General features: G+C 43.2%; 1 protein-coding gene across 1 annotated transcript in view; it reads right to left on the bottom strand.

Annotated features, from left to right (window-relative positions):
* Nucleotides 1–18,479, bottom strand: part of DIAPH2 (diaphanous related formin 2) — a 909,560-nt gene that overhangs the window by 585,002 nt on the left and 306,079 nt on the right. Inside the window, exon 16 of the mRNA XM_018576282.1 lies at nucleotides 2,452–2,781. Coding sequence (XP_018431784.1) covers nucleotides 2,452–2,781 — 330 coding nt within the window. The remainder of the gene's footprint in view (nucleotides 1–2,451; nucleotides 2,782–18,479) is intronic.

The raw sequence follows: 18,479 nt of genomic DNA, 5'->3' as shown, positions 1-18,479 counted from the left end.
CGCTTTCCGAGAACCAGGTGCTGAGCCGCTCCGGCTAATTAAACGTAATTTAAAACTTTGGGATCTCACAAGCCCAGCTAACACACAACCGGATTTTCCTCCAGATTTGACAAACTCGCTCCGAAAAGAAAAACTTTTCTGCACATACGTTGAGGCAAAGTCACTTAGATCTCTGACTGTAAACAATTTTACTTGGTTTATAATCCCGGGAGGACTGCAGATCTCAGCCGGTCTCTTGAGACGGATACCCAGAATCGTTTTGTGTCTGTGGACCTCTCTGCAACTTTACAAATCAACCCGAATAAATTCCAGACATGTTACAATATTCAGCAACAGTATCATTTATTTTAACTTCACCTTCTATCATTCAAAAGTCATGTTCTTGAATTTGCTTAGGCTGAGATGTCATCGGTCTGCTGCAGGCAGGAGGAAGTATTTCTTCAGTCTCCCCTCCCCCAGTGATCAGTCCACTGCAGACAGGAGGAAGCATTTCCTCAGTCTCTTCTCCCCCAGTGGTCAGTCCGCTGCATACAGGAGGAAGCATTTCCTCAGACTACTCTCCCCCAGTGGTCTGCATAGGTGTTCCTCCTTTGAGTCACAAAGATGAAGGTGTGAATTGTTGTCACATTGCTGGGTGGAGATGTTAAAGTGACATTAAACCCTCAGATTTTTTAACATAAAACAATACTGTAAAATAGTATTGTTCTAAAAATAGAACTATTCGTAGAATAGTTAGTAGTAGTTGGTCAGGTTTATCTGGACTTGTTTTGTACTGTGGAAGATGTTTCTTAGCTTATCCAAGCCACTTCTTCTGCAGTTTTCCTACACCCTAATGAAAGGGACATTCTTTTGAGGACAGTGAGGTGCATACATTGGACTAGACAGGTCAACTGCTTCACAAGAGGCATGGAAGAGGTCATCTACGTCCTACTAGAACAACATTCCCTGAACCGGGGTAGTGGCCTTCAAAAACATCTGTTCTCCGCATATTATTAGGTTTTAAAGTGACATTAAACCCTCAGATTTTTTAACATAAAACAATACTGTAATGTGCGCCTTACTGTAATCCATGGTTGTTTCCCTTCTCTTTGCTGATCTTCCTTTTAAATCTGTATCTCTTCCCATGCTGGGGGAGAACTTCTGTTTTGCAGCAGACTGCCTTGTCTCAGGAATCGATACATGGTGTCTGTGTATACATTTGTATAGGCTTGTAACCTGAGCCAGATCTACAGGAAGAGGCCCTGAGCTGCAAAGGGAAGTTCTCCCCCAGCATGAGAAGAGATACAGATTTAAAAGGAAGAGCAGCAAAGAGAAGGGAAACAACCATGGATTACAGTAAGGCGCACATTACAGTATTGTTTTATGTTAAAAAATCTGAGGGTTTAATGTCACTTTAAAACCTAATAATATGCGGAGAACAGATGTTTTTGAAGGCCACTACCCCGGTTCAGGGAATGTTGTTCTAGTAGGACGTAGATGACCTCTTCCATGCCTCTTGTGAAGCAGTTGACCTGTCTAGTCCAATGTATGCACCTCACTGTCCTCAAAAGAATGTCCCTTTCATTAGGGTGTAGGAAAACTGCAGAAGAAGTGGCTTGGATAAGCTAAGAAACATCTTCCACAGTACAAAACAAGTCCAGATAAACCTGACCAACTACTACTAACTATTCTACGACCTGGATAAACGAGAACCTCCCCACACATGTACACACTTCCGTTTCAGCCACAATGTCCTATTGTCCTTCACAACAGACTTGTCTCCAACTCTGCATATAATAAGTAAACCCCAACAATAAACTTCTCCTGTTTTCTTTCTTTTGGGCTGTTAACTATACCACCAAAAAGCATTTCGTTATATCTGTCTGATGAGTGCACAAAATACCTGTTGATTCTGCCAGAAATCCAGTAAGCTCCTAACCTCCTGTACTCTCTGCCCGTGCTGCATTCTGATCAGTTAGCATTGTTCCCAACCAGGGCCGAAGCTAGGGGGGAGCATATGCCCCAGGTGCCTTTTTAAGAGGGGTGCCACTGGGTGTGTGGATGGAGAACTTTTCCCTTGGGGGAGCATCTACGGTAGGGGGGCTGGTACGGGGGTCGCAATGAGGAACCTGGCCTTGGGGCAGCAGAGAGAGTAAATCCGACCCTGCCCCCGGGTCCCCATTATGTTGGCTTCCACCATTCCTGCTGCAACTTTTATTTGTTATATATCATGAAGAATGTAACCGAGGGTCCTGGAACACGTTAAGGTGGTCAGGAACATCCAACGCATCCATGTAGACAGGATCAGAGTTAGGATTATGTCAGGCTGATCTCGCTGTTGGAGCATCTAATACGTAAGAAGCCCGGGGCTGACTCAGCACACCATGCTTCCCTAGAACTAAAATATCACTTTTTGGGTGGACTGAACTTTTATGATTTGTTTCTTTTTCTGAAAAAATAAATAAATGTTACCTTTGACCAGTTGATCTTCTTCATGGCAGTTTCTGGAGCATACACTTTCTTTGCCTTCATTCCAAAGGGTAAAACTATTGGTGGAGGAACCATAGGTCCAGGAAACCTTCCACCTCCAAAAGGTGGCGGAGGACGTGGTCCTCCGAAAAGAGGAGGAGGACCTGGAGGTCCAAAGCCAGGTGGTGGTGGTGGAGGAGGCGGGCATGATCCTGGAAAAGGTGGAGGTGGTGGAGGACCAGGGATCATCCCACCAAGAAAGGGTGGCGGAGGAGGAGGTGGGGGTGGAGGTCCTCCACTTGCTGGTGGTGGTGGAGGCCCAGGTTTGGCACCCTGCAATAGAAGACAGAAATAAAGCATTAATGAGGCATGATATTATTGTTATCGGTAAACAGGCAGGTCCTCATTCTAAACATGATTGTACAAACAATTAGCACATACTTTAACATCATGCAGCATGTGGGTGGGTTTGAACAGTGCTTGTAGGGCCTCACGTTTGGATGTCCAGTGCTGTCTGTGAACTACATTTCCCTGTATGCAATGCTCTGACATTGCTGCAGAGGGCTTGTAAAGAAGCATGAGTGGTCACGTTGAGCTGCATGGTGGTGGGAGACAACTGCCAATCGCGTACTATAGACCCAGGAAGCGTCAAGATGCATACTGGTAGACATGTGCGATTCGTTTAGTCCAAATCACAATTCGGACGGATTTTCTGAAATTTGGACATTCGGACATATCCGAATCCCATTGCATCCAAATGTTTCCGAATCCGAATTTCCGTTCCTGAATTTCGGATCCCGTCCGAATTTTGTTCCAAAAAGGAAACTGAATCGGACATGTGACTTTTCTGGCCAATCAGATGTGTTTTTCGGTCTATTGCATCGGAATGGGTCTGAACACGAATTTTCGTTACGGCAACATGGGAGCCATATACAGTATTTACTTATAATACTAAAGCTGAAATTCAATTCGGTTCGGGTTTCGGATTCTGACAAAATCAGAATCTTCGTTAGTTTCGGATGAGTTTACGAATATTCATTGTGAATACCACAGAAAACCATATACAGATATTAGTAGTAAAGCTGAATGTCCCAGACCCGAAAGGCATTTGGGATCCAAATTTCTGAACTGCATTTGGGAGCTCCCGAATGCCATTCGGGTCTGGGAGCCTAAGCTTTAGTAATATATAGGTGAAACTCGAATAATTAGAATATTGTGCAAAAGTAATTGCAGTAAGTGCTGCAAAAGGGGCCCAAACCAAGTACTGAGTACATATGCATGCTTGTACTTTTCAGAGGTCCGATATTGTTCTATGTACAATCCTTGTTTTATTGATTGCATGTAATAATCTACTTTTTTGAGGTTGTGGATTTGGGGTTCTTGGGGTTTTCATGAGCTGTAAGCCATAATCATCACAATGATGACAAATCACGGCTTGAATTATCTTGCTTTGCATGTAATGAGTCTCTCTCCTATCTTAGTTTCACCTTTTAAGTTGCATTAGTGAAATAAATGAACTTTGCACGATATTCTAATTATTCGAGTTTCACCTGTAAATATGCGAAGCGAACCACATTTTTCCATAGCTTACATGTCTACATGCTGGTAGTCTATAGGACTTACAGGAGGGTTTGCTATGTGGGCCAAAGCAGGAAGAATAGGCTGTATGATGCTGGGGATCATTCAATCGGAAGGTGGGACAGTAGGGGGGGGGGCTGCAATGGGGCAATTAAAGGAGAACTATGGGGTTAAGGCTTTTCCCCATAGTTCTCCTTAGGGTAACGGGAGGACACAAACTGGCGTCCTCCCGTCACCCTAGGCTCAGTATACTGCAAGCTGCTGCTCGCGGTATACTAAGACGCCGCAGCTGAAGCGGATCCCGACAATTGTGCCGGGATCCGCCCAGCTGCGTGACTGACAGCTGGCTCTGCCTATCTAGAGGCAGAGCCAGCTGTACCCACCCCGTCCGATCCACCAGTCAGCGCTGGTGGATCAGAACGGGGAGGGGGGAATCCAGCCGTGACAGGATCGAGAAGTGAACGAACGCTGTTATGTGTTCGCTCACCTCCGGATCTACTGAGCCGACCTGTGACAGTCTCATTGTCACAGGTCGGCTATAACTATGAGGTGAGTAAAAAGCACTCACCTCATAGTTCTCCTTTAACAAGCGTGGACCTGTGCAGCAGCATGAAGAAGGTAAGTGGAACAAAGGGACCCCAGCATCATATAGCCTCTTCCTTTTGGCCCTGGCTAACCCTACTGTACGTCCTATAGACTAGAAGTCCAATGAACTACAAAAGCTGTCTGGCCTATAGTGGACACATTTTTTTAAGGTTATTCCCCAATATCTTCAGAAATTTTTGAGGCTATTGGGGAACAGCCTTAAAAAAAAAAGTTGGGCTTCAAGATTTTCCGCTATAGGCCAGACAGCTTCTGTCGTTCATCTCAGCAGGTGACTTCCTTATATGGTAAGAGTCTCTATCCTTGCTAGTACACAGAGAAGCAGCCAGGACTGTGAGCACCATGACCATGGTTATGATTATTTTCTGTGGCCTGCAGGCTTGCTTTCAGAACATACAAATAGTTGTTCAAAGTTGTGAGGAAGTAGATCAGTATCTCCAGGCCACAGATACCCCAACATTTTACTTTAATTTTAAGATTTCCATCAGATGAAAAAGCTGTACTAGCATAGAATAAGCCAAATATGGAAGATGGGTGAAAAGCCTCAATGCCCAAGAACTGCTTAGGTCAGCAGTCTTTAATTGACTTGCAGATAAATATATATATATATATTTTAATTACAATATGTCAATTAAATCTAGTTCATGTGAAAAATCAAGCCAAAGAAATGGCTCTCGGGTAAGAACAACAATAGAATACAATAGAAGTGCAAACTATATAATACATAATAACAGATCAAGCGAAGGGTATTGTATGAGATCAAATTTTTTTCTTTTCTGGAAAGGAATGCACAAATAGTTTTTTTCCGTGTAACAAAGCCATCATTTTTCCTCTCCCTGAAAATTATAAGCTTTCACTGAACGCCACCCTATTATTGGCCAGCATTGTTCAATATATGGCCAATCAGCGGCGAACCGTCTATCATTTCCATTAACTGCATTGACTCTGGAGAAATGTTTGGGCTGAAAATCCAGTGCGGATCCCGGGGAAAAAACACACAAAAATAGCAGGCCCAGGACGCCAAATATAACAAACCGTCGCCGAACGCTCTGGTTTTTTTTTAAGTTTTGGATGTTCCTGGCAACTGCAGAAAGAGAATATAATTGTGAGAGCCTAAATTATCATCACAAATCTGTCATGTTCACATTATCACTGCTGCAGAAAATCCATCTGCCGAAATTATTATTAGTTTTTGTTTTTTTCCTCGCAGCCCGGTCGAAATGCCAAATGAACTGGAGCTGGCTCTATCACGTTTCCATGTCACGTGCTACGTTGAGACGAGAGACGGTAACAGACGTGAGCTGATAGCTGAGGTAACATAACAGTCTTGAGGATGTGGCAGCAGAATGCCCTGCCGCCCAATCGTCTTCCCTATGGATGCCTTAAAGGGACAGTGTGACCAAGAGTGATATTCTAGCGATCTTGCTAGCAGTGGAGTCTAGTGGGCCTTGCTAGCGGTGGAGTCTAATGGGTCTTGCTAGCGGTGAAGTCTAATGCGTCTTGCTAGCGGTGAAGTCTAATGGGTCTTGCTAGTGGTGGAGTCTACTGGGCGTTGCTAGCGGTGGAGTGTAATGGGTCCTGCTAGCTGTTGAGTTCCATTGGCCTTGCTACAGGTTGAATCTAATTGGCCTTGCTAGAGGTAGAGTCTCATGAGCCTTGCTACCAGCAGAGTCTAATAGCAGCGGAGTCTAATAGGCTTGCTAGTAGGGATACTGGGTTTTTTTCGGTATTAAGTACCGATATTTATCTTTTGGTACTTGCTGATACCGAGTACCAATACTGGGACTTCCACTAGCATGAAGATGGCTTCCTGGCCAATCATGAAGCGGTGTGTCATTACCTGCCACTTGGCTTCTTGATTGCCCGGGAAGCCAGCTCCATACTGATTGGAGCCAATCAGTATGGAGCCCAGCCCATCAATATTGAGCTGGTTTCCCAGGCAATCAGGAAGTCATTACCCACCAGCTGGCTTCCTGATTGGCCAGGAAACCAGCTCCATGTTCCCTCATGGCACTGCCAGTCAGAGGAAATCTCCCTCTGACCGGATGTTCCGGTATTGGGGGTAAGTATCGGAGCATTTGGGCGAGTACGAGTACTCGCCCAAATACTCTATCGGCACCGATACTAGTATCAGTATTGGTGCATCCCTATTTCCTAGCGGTTGAGTTTAATTGGTCTTGCCAGAGGTGGAGTCTAATGGGTCTTGCTAGGGGCAGAATTTAATGGGCCTTGGAAGCCTAACTGAAGCCATGGACTACAGTTGACATCTGTGTGATGTGTTGATGTGAGTTTGCCACTGTTGCACATTATAGGGCCTATTGATGACCATGAGAGCTCACAATTGTAGAGAGCGGACATGAAAACAAATGAAAATGTGCACATAGAGGAGTGGATCAAGCCTAACTTTCCATTACTGCAACGAGATACTAAGAACGGGTTCTTCTCATCCATCTTGTCATTCCCTCTCTCAGCGGCACCTCGGCCATTCCAATAATACCCCTTTACAGGAAGGAGGCTCATCTTTGAGGCACCACACTATACATTACAGATCTATAGATAGCAATACAAAGCCATTGATTCTCCGGACATTCAGGGAATTCACTAAATCCCGGCATTGAGAGCGGGCCATCATAACCCCCGATCCGTCTTCATCATCACTATTCCATCGGCACCGCTGGGCTTTAGGGACGGCTCATGTCCCTCCATGATGGCAAAAATCACAATGTTATAGGAAATGGGTTCTCTAAATACTTTTCCTGCTGAAGAGATCAATAAGATCAAACTATCGCAGTGGAACTACAAATCCCAGCATAACTACATAGAACCAAGTCTGTAAAGGGTCTCTATGGTCAAAAACGAAAGATAAATCTGTATTTCTTTTCTGAATTTCTATAAGTTTTACCCCACTCCTAATAACCAGATCCATCTAGAAGTTTGCAAACCTAATTATTGAAGATGCCCATAAGATGGACTTCCGTAACGCAGTGACACCATTCCACTCAGCCCTGTGAATATGTACTTGCTGGTGTCACCACTCTCGCAGAGCCTGCCCCCTGAACTACAACTCAACATCTGAACAATGTAACATTATTATTGCTTGCAGGAAGCAATGCATGATGGGATATGAAGTCTTGAGAAATGGAGATTGCATCACATTAAGCAGCAGGGAAAGAGACGCAAAGCACACTGGGAATCCAGGAAGTTGTTGGAAGTGATGGGCAGAGGGAAGGCAGTGCTCACTACATAAGATTTTTTCAGGTAAGATTTGATCGCATTATAAAAAACAACTCTAGTATGTATTCCTATTACAATGCTGATGGTATAATAGGAGAGTATATGCTGGGGACTTGAGAACTCCTTTAGGCCCACTTAAGGGTGAATATTAGGGATGCACCGATACCAGTTTTTCGGTATCAAGTACCGATTTTTTTTTCTGTATTCTCAGATACCGAATACCAATACCGGAAGTCCCTTTAAGGAAGCCAGGCGGCGTAAAGACTCGCAACCTGGTTTCCCGATTAGCCGGGAAGCCCTCTCCATGCTCTTTTGTCACCAGGTGACGAAGAACATGGAGCCGGCTTTCTGGCCAATCAGGAGGCCGGGCAACGTGTAAAGAGTCATTGCCTGGCTTCCTGATTGTTCAAGAAGATGGCCAATCAGGAAGCCGGGTAACGAGTCATTACACGGCGCCCGGCTTTCTGATTAGCCTGGAAGCCGGCTCCATGCTCCCTCGTCACTTGGTGATGAGGGAGCAAGGAGCCGGCTTTCTGGGCAATCACAAAGCCTGGGGGCGGGTAATGACTCGCCGTCTGGCTTCCTGATTGGCCATCTTCCCGACCAATCAGGAAGCAAGGTGGCGAGTCATTACACGCTGCCCGGCTTCCTGATTGGCCGGGAAGCTGGTTCCATGCTCCTCCGTCACTTGAAGTAATGATTCGCTAGGGGTAGGCATTGGATTTGGCGTATGATTCGGGCTAGGCATCGGAGCATTTGGGCGGGTGCGCGTACTCGCCCAAGTACTCGGCTTCGGCACCGATACCGATACTAGTATCAGTGCACCCCTTGTTAATACATTGTAGTTTTGCCATGTTTTGTGTTCAAGTAAATGTGCATTTCTTGCATGGGTTAGGTGGGTGGCAGTGGTCAGGGAAGGGGCACGAGTTCACCTTGTATTGTGTGTAGAGCCAGATACTATTAAACATCATATAGAGTGCATTTTATGCACCATTCATCCCAATGGACAATGTGTTTGCCTGAATCCACTGTGATCCTGGAACAAACGGAAACGAAGCACATCGAAATACAAAGGTGGACACCGCGGCTGGACTCTCCATGTCAAGTTTAAAGCGAATGTATGATACAAAGTTAAACTTCACATAAAATCGATAGAGCGCATGTCAGGGCTCACAAACAACATTCCGTTCAGAGTTACAGAGTACATTGTAAACTCGGCTCAGAGATCCGCCATGTCCCTTTCAATCCAGGCATGAATGGCACCTGTTTAGCTGGCAGGGGCACTGTGGATGCAGGACATCATTAGGGACTGCAGAGAGTCTGAAGTGTTCAGCCTCACAGAGGACATGCAGGAAACAAAGTCTGCTTGTATTATGAGCAAATATGACGAATGTACTTATATAGATGTGAACTGTACACAAGCAGCTAAATACAATCAATGTAGCTGCTTCACCTGCCTTATATCTGTGCTTCTGTCCATCCAGCCCTGAGAATTAAACAAGTCGGCCACACAGTACAGCCTAAGGAACAAAGGGCCCGGGTGCAAGATTTTTTTTCTCTGGAGTGTGAGATTGCTTTGTAAGTTTTATCTTTCTGAACAAGTCAACGCACAAAGCTTTGCAGGCTCCGCCCGACTCCGTGTAACATTGTGATTGGCTGTTTGGGCACACAGTCGGTGGTGGGGGGCGGGGCAATTGAGGGGCTTGGGCATTTTGGTAGATGAACTGGGCAGTAGCAGAGTGGGCACAGTGAGTACCAGCTACATACGGTCGCTTATGGTCTTCATTTTCAGATTGATGTCAGCGTGGGCAGCCTTGATACATCTCTCAGCACCAATTTCCTTGAGATGGGTTAGGGCATGCCTTGAGTGCATAAGTGTGAATGCTCCATCAGCTGTGTTCAATAATCACTCACAAAGTGTTATAGCAATCTTACAGTGTAATTATTGTCCAAGAAAAAAAATTATACACATGATGTATCACTTCCTTAACGCATCTAACATCTAAGGGGCTGATTAATAAATCTGCCACCCAGCCATGCCCGGGGCCTAAAATAAATCAGCCCCCTAGATTCGGAACTAAACATTGGTACTTCCTAGGCAGCAGCATTCTTACCACTAGATGGCTCAGAGGAGCATAGGTAATTCCGGTCACTAGATGGGGCAGAGGAGCATAGAAAATGCTGGTCAGTAGATGGGGCAGAGGAGCATAGGACATTCCTGCCACTAGATGGAGCAGAGAAGCATAGGAAATTCCTGCCACTAGATGGGGCAGGGGAGCATAGGAAATTCATGCCACTAGATGGAACAGAGAAAATTACTGCCACTAGATGGGGCAGAGGAGCATAGGTAATTCATGCCACTAGATAGGGCAGGGGAGCATAGGAAATTCATGCCACTAGATGGGGTAGAGGAGCATAGTGAACTCCTGCCACTAGATGGGGCAGAGAAGCATAGGACATTCCTGCCACTAGATGGAACAGAGAAAATTACTGCCACTAGATGGGGCAGAGGAGCATAGGTAATTCATGCCACTAGATAGGGCAGAGGAGCAAAGGAAATGCATGCCACTAGATGGAGCAGAGGAAATTCCTGCCACTAGATGGTGCACAGGAGCATAGGGAACTCCTGCCACTAGATGGAACTGAGCCATAGTAAATTCCTGCCACTAGATGGAACTGAGGCATAGTAAATTCCTGCCACTAGAAGGCGCTGAGGAACATAGGACATTCCTGACACTGGATGGCACTGAGGAGCATAGGAAATGCTCCTCTGCGCCATCTAATGGCAGGAGTTATAAGTCAGCCCCTATGACTATCGAATCCCAAGTGTCATGCATATGTTTGCAAAGCATAGTCCACTGTTTGAAAAAATTTAATAAATCCACCCAATTTGATGGAATAAAAAAATGTGCATTTATTAAATGTTTGCATCTGGGCCTGCAGAGCATTGCAACCGTGTTCAGTGCATCCCTGTTGCAGTGCTCAGGTAGACTGGTTTCTAAACTTCGGTACTTCCTGAGCGGCATATTTTGTGCAATACGGCCGAATATTCCTTTCTGCGTCCACAAAACATAATCAAATAAATAAAGCGCACATAGTAAATAGTTTCATACTTGCTTAGACCCAACTTTATTTTGTTTTGTCTTTTGCATGTCTATGGATAGTTACCAAAAACAGACCAATCGCGCCATTAACCCACCGCGTTTACGGTCTTTCTAAAACCGTCCTGGTCCGATCAAGCCGGGCTCCAGGAACCAAGAGCTATTTAATAAATAATCCCAATGTATAATTTATCCCTCGCCATGCAACTCCCTCCGCCGTCCGCTTCCTGGCAAGGCGGCGTTCAGGAACGAGATTGATCAATAGCAAATTGCCACTGATTAGATTCTTAACCTGTGCGCTCAATTTTAGGCCCCTTTATTGTCGGCATTAAAAAATACAAATAAAAGAAGCCGTCCAAGACGCTAATGACAGCAATAAAAACACTCTTTTAAAAAAAAAAAAATCCTCTGCAATTTAAGCAAACTTCGTCTACGTCAATGCGGTCAGCTTAACTTCGTAATGAGCCTCACAAATCACGTCCAGGAATCGATTGCGAGCTGTTGGGGTCAGAGAGGGGAGCAGACTGTGCAGAAGACGGCTGATCCTAAAGGTTTTTCGGATGCCAAAAGGCGGCCCTCTGGGGTGTCGAGTTTAGCGTGCCTCAAAGAAGAACAAAACTTCTTTTTCTGTGGAGAACCAACACTTCAAAGTTAAACTCTTTGGTATAAAAGATACAAATTAAAGAAGCTCCACACTTGACATGTGCGATTTGTTTCTTTCCGGATCAAAACTCGGATGAAATTTGGACATTCGGTCACATCAGAATTTCCGAATCCCAATGCATACGAATGCGCCTGAATCCAAATTTCCATTTTCGAATTTCAGATCCCGTCCAAATTTTGTTCAAAAAACAAATTGAATTGGACATGTGACTTTTCTGGCCAGTCAGATGTGTTTTTCGGTTTAACGCATCCAAATGGGTCTCAACACGAATTTTCATTATGGGAGGCATATACAGTATATACATATAATACTACAGCTGAGGCTCCCAGACCCAAATGGCATTCGGTGAACTCCCCAATGCAGTTCGGAAATTCGGATCCCGAATGGCATTTGGGTCTGGGAGCCATATACATATATTACTAAAGCTGAGGCTCCCAGACCCGCTTGGCATTCTGGAGCTCCCCAATCCAATTCAGATCCGGAATCCATTTGGGTCTAGGAGATTCAGCTGTAGTATTAATATCTGTATCTGGTTTTCTGTGGTATTCGCCATGAATATTCCAAAACTCATCCGAAACTAATGAAAATTCGGATTCCGTCCGAATCCCTCAACCCGCACCGAATTGAATTTCGGATCCGAATCCCGAAATAATTAAATATCCAAACTGAACCGAATTTTCCTGCAGCTTACATGTCTACTCTATACTGATTAATACAATATTTTTTTTTTTTTGAATGCAAGCAGTGTAACTACCTGAACGTGACCCGTTATTGGCCATCTAAACTCATTCAGGATCACAAGCAATCTATTAGGTGGTTATAACTCATTTTGGGATCTGGAGAGCCCACTATATAGGTAAGTTTACCAGTATCATTTTCTCAATGGTCCCAAATTTCAGCTTGAGAAAATGAAGCCCATAAGATTCCCTGGTTCCAAGCACCGCCCACTTTAGTTCTTAGAGGAGAAAGACAGCAACTTATAACAAGAAGTTGTATCCCAACAAATATCTACTCTAAAAAAATCAAAGTTCTTTCTGAGGACCCTCTTACCCTGGATTTAGTATGTTCATGTGGGGTCCACATTTAGCATTCAGACTCCCAAAAAACATAATTCTGTCACCAGAGCACCCAAAGATGATATTTTAGATTTGGTAGGTGCTGGAAAGTTACAATATCTGACAATACCTTCTATCCCTCTGGGACTCGATCTGTTAATCTCTGTGCTGAGTTCCTAGGTCTGTACACCTGCTGTGCCCATTATGAGGAGTTCCCACCATCCCTGGGCTGAGTTGCCTTGTCTGTACACTTGTGCCCATTATGAGGGGTTCCCACCATCCCTGTGCTGAGTTTCTCTGGCCTGTACACCAATTTGCCCGATATGAGAGGCTCCCACCATCCCTGAGCTGAGTTTCCTGGTCTGTACATCTGCTGTGCCCATGAGGGGCTCCCTCCATCCCTGTTCTGAGTTCCCGGGTCTGTACACCTGCTGTGCCCATTACGAGGGGCTCCCTCCATCCCTGAGCTGAGTTCCCGGGTCTGTACACCTGCTGTGCCCATTATGAGGGGCTACCACCATCCTTCTGGATGAATATATATTATACAAAAAGGAGATCAGGAAAGTCAGAAAAAAACTTCATCCAGGACAAAGACCCAAAGTATTGAAGTACGAGGGTCAAGTACGACAGCCAGACAACTGATATTTCTCAAAAGCAGAGCTCATCAGTGGCAGGGTCCATGTTCCTCTCCTCACGGGTCTCCTTTAACAGTTTAGAGAGAGGATACATCAGTCAGTGATACAAAGTAACAAGCGTTCTCAAACTTCCTAATTGCATTCCGCAGACACGCTACCCAATCACTTAGTGCCACTTCACTGGAAGACTTTTAATTACCTACAAGTGATCCAGAACAGGAGTGGATTATATGATTTTGACATCCTCCTTTGGTGCAATAATTAAAAGAAAAACGTAGTAAATAAAAGAGCAATTTAATTAACTTATTGAACAAAAAAAAAAGAAAAAACTTTTTGGCAACTTATCCTGGAGACTAGTAAATATCATAGAACAGGAGAACGATTTCAACTTTCAGCTGTATCTTATTGTCATATTTTTGGTCCATTTTACTTCTGTAATTGTCTTTCAGACAGTACAAAGGACCTCATCATGTTAGAAGGAAACTGTTATGGTTTGGGAGTCAATTTTATTTTCTTTAAAAGGATAACCAAATCCAAAAAGAAAAAAATGTCATATATTGTGATATACCAGTTCTTAGATGTGGTGGCTCCATTTGTTATTATTTTTTACTTTTTCAGGAAGTACAAAAAATACTTGGGCTCAGAGTACTACTGGACTGAATGCCACCCACAGGCAATTACAAGTACCAAGGACCCTTCACTTCTCCCAGTGAAGAAAACGGATGGATGTTTTCTTGCCTGATGGCACATTGGGCATATTTTAAGATGGCAATGCCAGGATTCATCGGGGTCACATTGTGAAAGAGTGGTTCAGGGAGCATGAGACATCATTGTCACACATGGATTGGCCTATACAGAGTCCAGACCTCAACCCCATTGAGAATCTTTGGGCTGTGCTGGAGAAGACTTTACACAGTGCTCCGACTCTCCCATCATCACTACAAGATCTTGGTGACAAATGAATGCAAGTCTGGATGGAAATAAATGTTGTGACATTGTATAAACTTATTGAAACTATGACACAGCGAATGTGTGCCGTAATCAAAGCTCAAGGCGGTCAAACAAAATATTAGGGTGTGTGACTTTTTTTTGTTGAACAGGCAGTGTACATACTGTCTATATGAACTCTTTTACCCACCGAAAGCGTGACTGTTTCTTGTTCCTGTATTGGGTGCAGTTATGTTGTACACAAAAAAGACGAACATTGACTCAAAGCCCCAATCTATTCAAACTTGTAAAGTTTGGAGTCCACTGTATAATTAGTTATAACTCCAATAAAATGTAAACTGATTTACAAACTCAACAAACTGTATATCAGGTGTTGGATACAATTATGATGTAGATGTATTTTTCCAAAAGACCATTAAGTTACAAAAAAAATCTGCAACTCTGCAGTGATTTGAATGCCGTTGTAAAAAAAACGGGGGCCAATAAAAGACATTTAATTGTTTCCTTACAAAATTATATTCCGTAAATCATTACAGTTCGTGAAAAGAAGATTTAGAAAATAGATCATGTAAACGTAGAAAAAAATTGTGCACAGTGACTGGCATTGTACAAACTGCTGGCGAGCGACAAATGATTGAAGATTATACAATCCGACAAAAAATAAAACATTAGAAAGTATTAAGGACAAGTGAAAATTGTCTTTTTTTTTTCAATTTGCCTTTTGCTAAACACCTGTGCCTGGCTTGAATCCTCGAAAACTCCGGGGGCGACGTTTGTACAATGTGAATTATCTCCATTTCTAGGTAGTGTGGCCTCGCTTAAACTGATGTTTCAAACTCGCCGATTATTCAAGCTTTGCCCAAATGTAACAAGCTCTGTTTATCTTGCGGTTTATTTGGGCTTTACTTTTGGCACAGATTTTTTCTGACTAAATCAGAAAGTGGATATTCAGAATCTGAAATGTGGCAAGACGAAAAGTCTAAGAGAGCTGTTACCCTGAAATCGCAGTCGTGAGATCCAGAGACTTTGTAAGCTGTAAAGTCAGCACCATCATTAAAGTGACACTAAACTCAGGAGCCAAAACTTAAAAATACATTCAAAGTACCTCAACTATGAACAGCAATGTATCTTATTTGTGTATCACTCGGCTGTAGATCCTCCAATCATCTCTGAATTGGTGCTGACACTGTCCTTCCTTCTGGAGGGTGGCTACTTTTGTTCTCCATGGTCCCTGTGTGTGTTGTAGAGTAGTCACCGCTCCAAGCTCGCTCTCAATACAAACTAGTAAACTAAACATGAGATCTTTTGTAACTACACTCACTTTTTGTACACTTTAATCTTTTCTTGGTGCACTGCAACACAATGCAATGAAAGAGAGCGGTGCAAGCTGGACCCATTCACACCCATACATTTCTTCAGGTTACCTTCAATTGGGATCTGTTGACAGTGATTGAAAGAAATGGATGCTGATAGGTTTGGTGTGAATGGGCGATAAGCCCAACCTTTTGGGTGATAGTATCAGGTGGTCCTAGATGGGAATCCTCTGTTCATGTGTGCCCAGTCATCTTCTCTACTGACACATCACCCACATGGCCGGGCTTAATCATGATTAAGGCCAGTCTTTTGGATGAAATGCATCAGTGAAGGCAATCCCAGGTGGGGACCCTCTGTTCATGTCTGGATGATTAAAGTTACTAGTGTCTGAACTATCTTCGGAGTGCGCCCGGTCATTTTCTTTGGATTCTATCAGTTTGACACGCTGGGTGATGCCATGCCTGTGAAGCCATTGGCCATGGCTGCCAAGGGTGGGGGTGGGTGACTGATCATTACTGGATTGCGGGGGTAGCCCTACTGCAAGAGTCCATAAAAATGTTGGCAGGCGTTCTGCTTTCAATCACTTTTTTTTTTTTAATAATTTTTTCGCAAAAGTGATGATAAAATAATATCATCGATTTGACGATTTCAGTGCTACAGACGACCACAACTTGAGCTACCGGCTATGTTTGTAAACTTTTTAAAATAACATTAGCTAATAAAATACGGTAGGCTGTAATATTAAAAAACAACTCCAGATTAAGGTGGGAAATAATAATTCCATACGGCGAACCTTATTTTATTAAAAAATACGGACATACTCAATAACTCATAAGTTATTATTACTTTTATTATTAGTGCCATGAAGAGTCGATACATTTATGTGAAAACTATTTTCACATGTACTAATTAAAAGATAAAAAGATCCGATAAGTGCATGCGAGGGAAAGGGCCATTTCAAAGAATGGGCAGTTTTTTTTATTAAAATTACAAAGCGTTAACATTGCTGTAACGCTAATTTTATGTTTGGGAAGCTCACAAAAAAAAAAAAAAAAAACTTGATTATACGAGACTACTAGACTGTTTTTATTTCTAGAATATTACTTTTAGTGACCGTGTTGTGATAACTTATAGGCAATGTGGTTTTGAGGGAAGAAGCAAGCACTGCATTAAAGGGGACCCAACCTCTGGGAAGATATAAAATATACAATTTGGTATAAATAAGGGGGAAACAAAATCCCAATATTAAAGTGACACTAATTTAAGGAATTAAATCTTAAAAAGGGAATTCAAGTACCTTAACTATTAACAATGGGGGGAATTTATGAAAGCACTTGCGACAGTTTTAGCCACTTAGATACATTTTTTTAATGCAAATTTGTCATTCAACATTTGCACCTGTTTTCTTCAGAGCTTGCACTACTTTTTCAGTTGCATGTTTTCTGCACCTTTTTTGCATGTGTTTTCATCTGCACTTGTTCTGGGCTGTCTGAAACTGGAGCATCGCCTAAGAAAACAATCATAACTTTGGAAGTCCTCATGACCACTTCTTCAAGATGCGACAGTTAAGCCTGGAGTTAGAAGTCTTCTTTCCTGGAGTCTATTAAACCTAATTTATCAACAACATTACACTAGCTTGATAAATCTGGTGCAAATATATTCCGTGCAAGTTCAAACACTCGCAATTGCTTTGATAAATTCCCCCACAATGTATCTTATTTGTGTATCACTCGGCTGTAGATCCTCCAATCATCTCTGAATTGGTGCTGACACTGTCCTTCCTTCTGGAGGGGGGGCTACTTTTGTTCCCCATGGTCCCTGTGTGTGTTGTAAAGTAGTCACCACTCCAAGCTCACTCCTGAGATGGACTACAATCTCAATACAAATTAGTAAACAGATCATGAGATTGTAGTCCATCCTGCATTGGGAAGCACCTGAATGCCATTTGGGTCTGGAAGCCTCAGCTTTAGTAGTATATGCATATGGCTCCCAGACCCGAATGGCATTCAGGAGCTCTTCAATTCAATTTTGAGATTCGGATCCTGAATGCCATTCGGGTCTGGGAGCCATATACATATATTACTAAAGCTGAGGCTCCCAGACCCGAATGGCTCCTGAATGCAATTCGGATCCCGAATGCCATTTGGGTCTGGGAGCCTCAGCTATAGTATTATGTGTAAATACTGTATATGGCTCCAATGTTGCCGTAACGACAATTCGTGTTTAGACCCATTCGGATGCATTTAAACGGAAAAAACACATCTGATTGGCCAGAAAAGTCACATGTCGGATTCTGTTTCGTTTTTGAACAAAATTCGGACGGGATCGGAAATTCGGATTCGGACACATCCGGATGCATTGGGATTCGGATGTGTCAGAATGTCCGAATTTCTGAAAATTCGTCCGAATTTGGATTCAGACCATAACGAATCGCACATGTCTAGTTTTGATATTACTATATTTTCACCCCAGTTGGAGGGGTATTTATTGTATTCTGTCCCCGCAATGTTTGTACTCGAGTTTTATGTGCCGTTTGTCAAAACGTTTTGATTGAAATAAAAAAAAGAATTAGAATAAATTTCTACAAAATATTTTTATATTCATAGCACTAAAAGTGTTAATGTTTTCAGTTAAAAAAAAAGGAGTAAGTGAAATTGGGATCCAATATTGATATTGTTAATGGCGCATCGGTTCTCGATTTCTTCATCTTGCAGAACGCGTATCAGATCATATCATTTATGACTCTTCATAATGATTCCCAGAAACACTAAACAACCATCTATCACTGGCTAACCACAATACTTAAGCCGATCCTATATCCTTTAGTGAATCAGCTCATTAGACATTCTGACAGCGGTACCGCGCCTGTGAAACAGACCAGGGAAAGGAAAGGGGGGGG

This window comes from Nanorana parkeri, unplaced genomic scaffold (assembly GCF_000935625.1).
Source record: "Nanorana parkeri isolate BGI_ZX_2015 unplaced genomic scaffold, ASM93562v1 scaffold62, whole genome shotgun sequence".
NCBI classification, from domain to species: Eukaryota; Metazoa; Chordata; class Amphibia; order Anura; family Dicroglossidae; genus Nanorana; species Nanorana parkeri.
The sequence above is the reverse complement of the archived record's forward strand: the minus strand, read 5'-3'. Positions and strand labels throughout refer to the sequence as shown.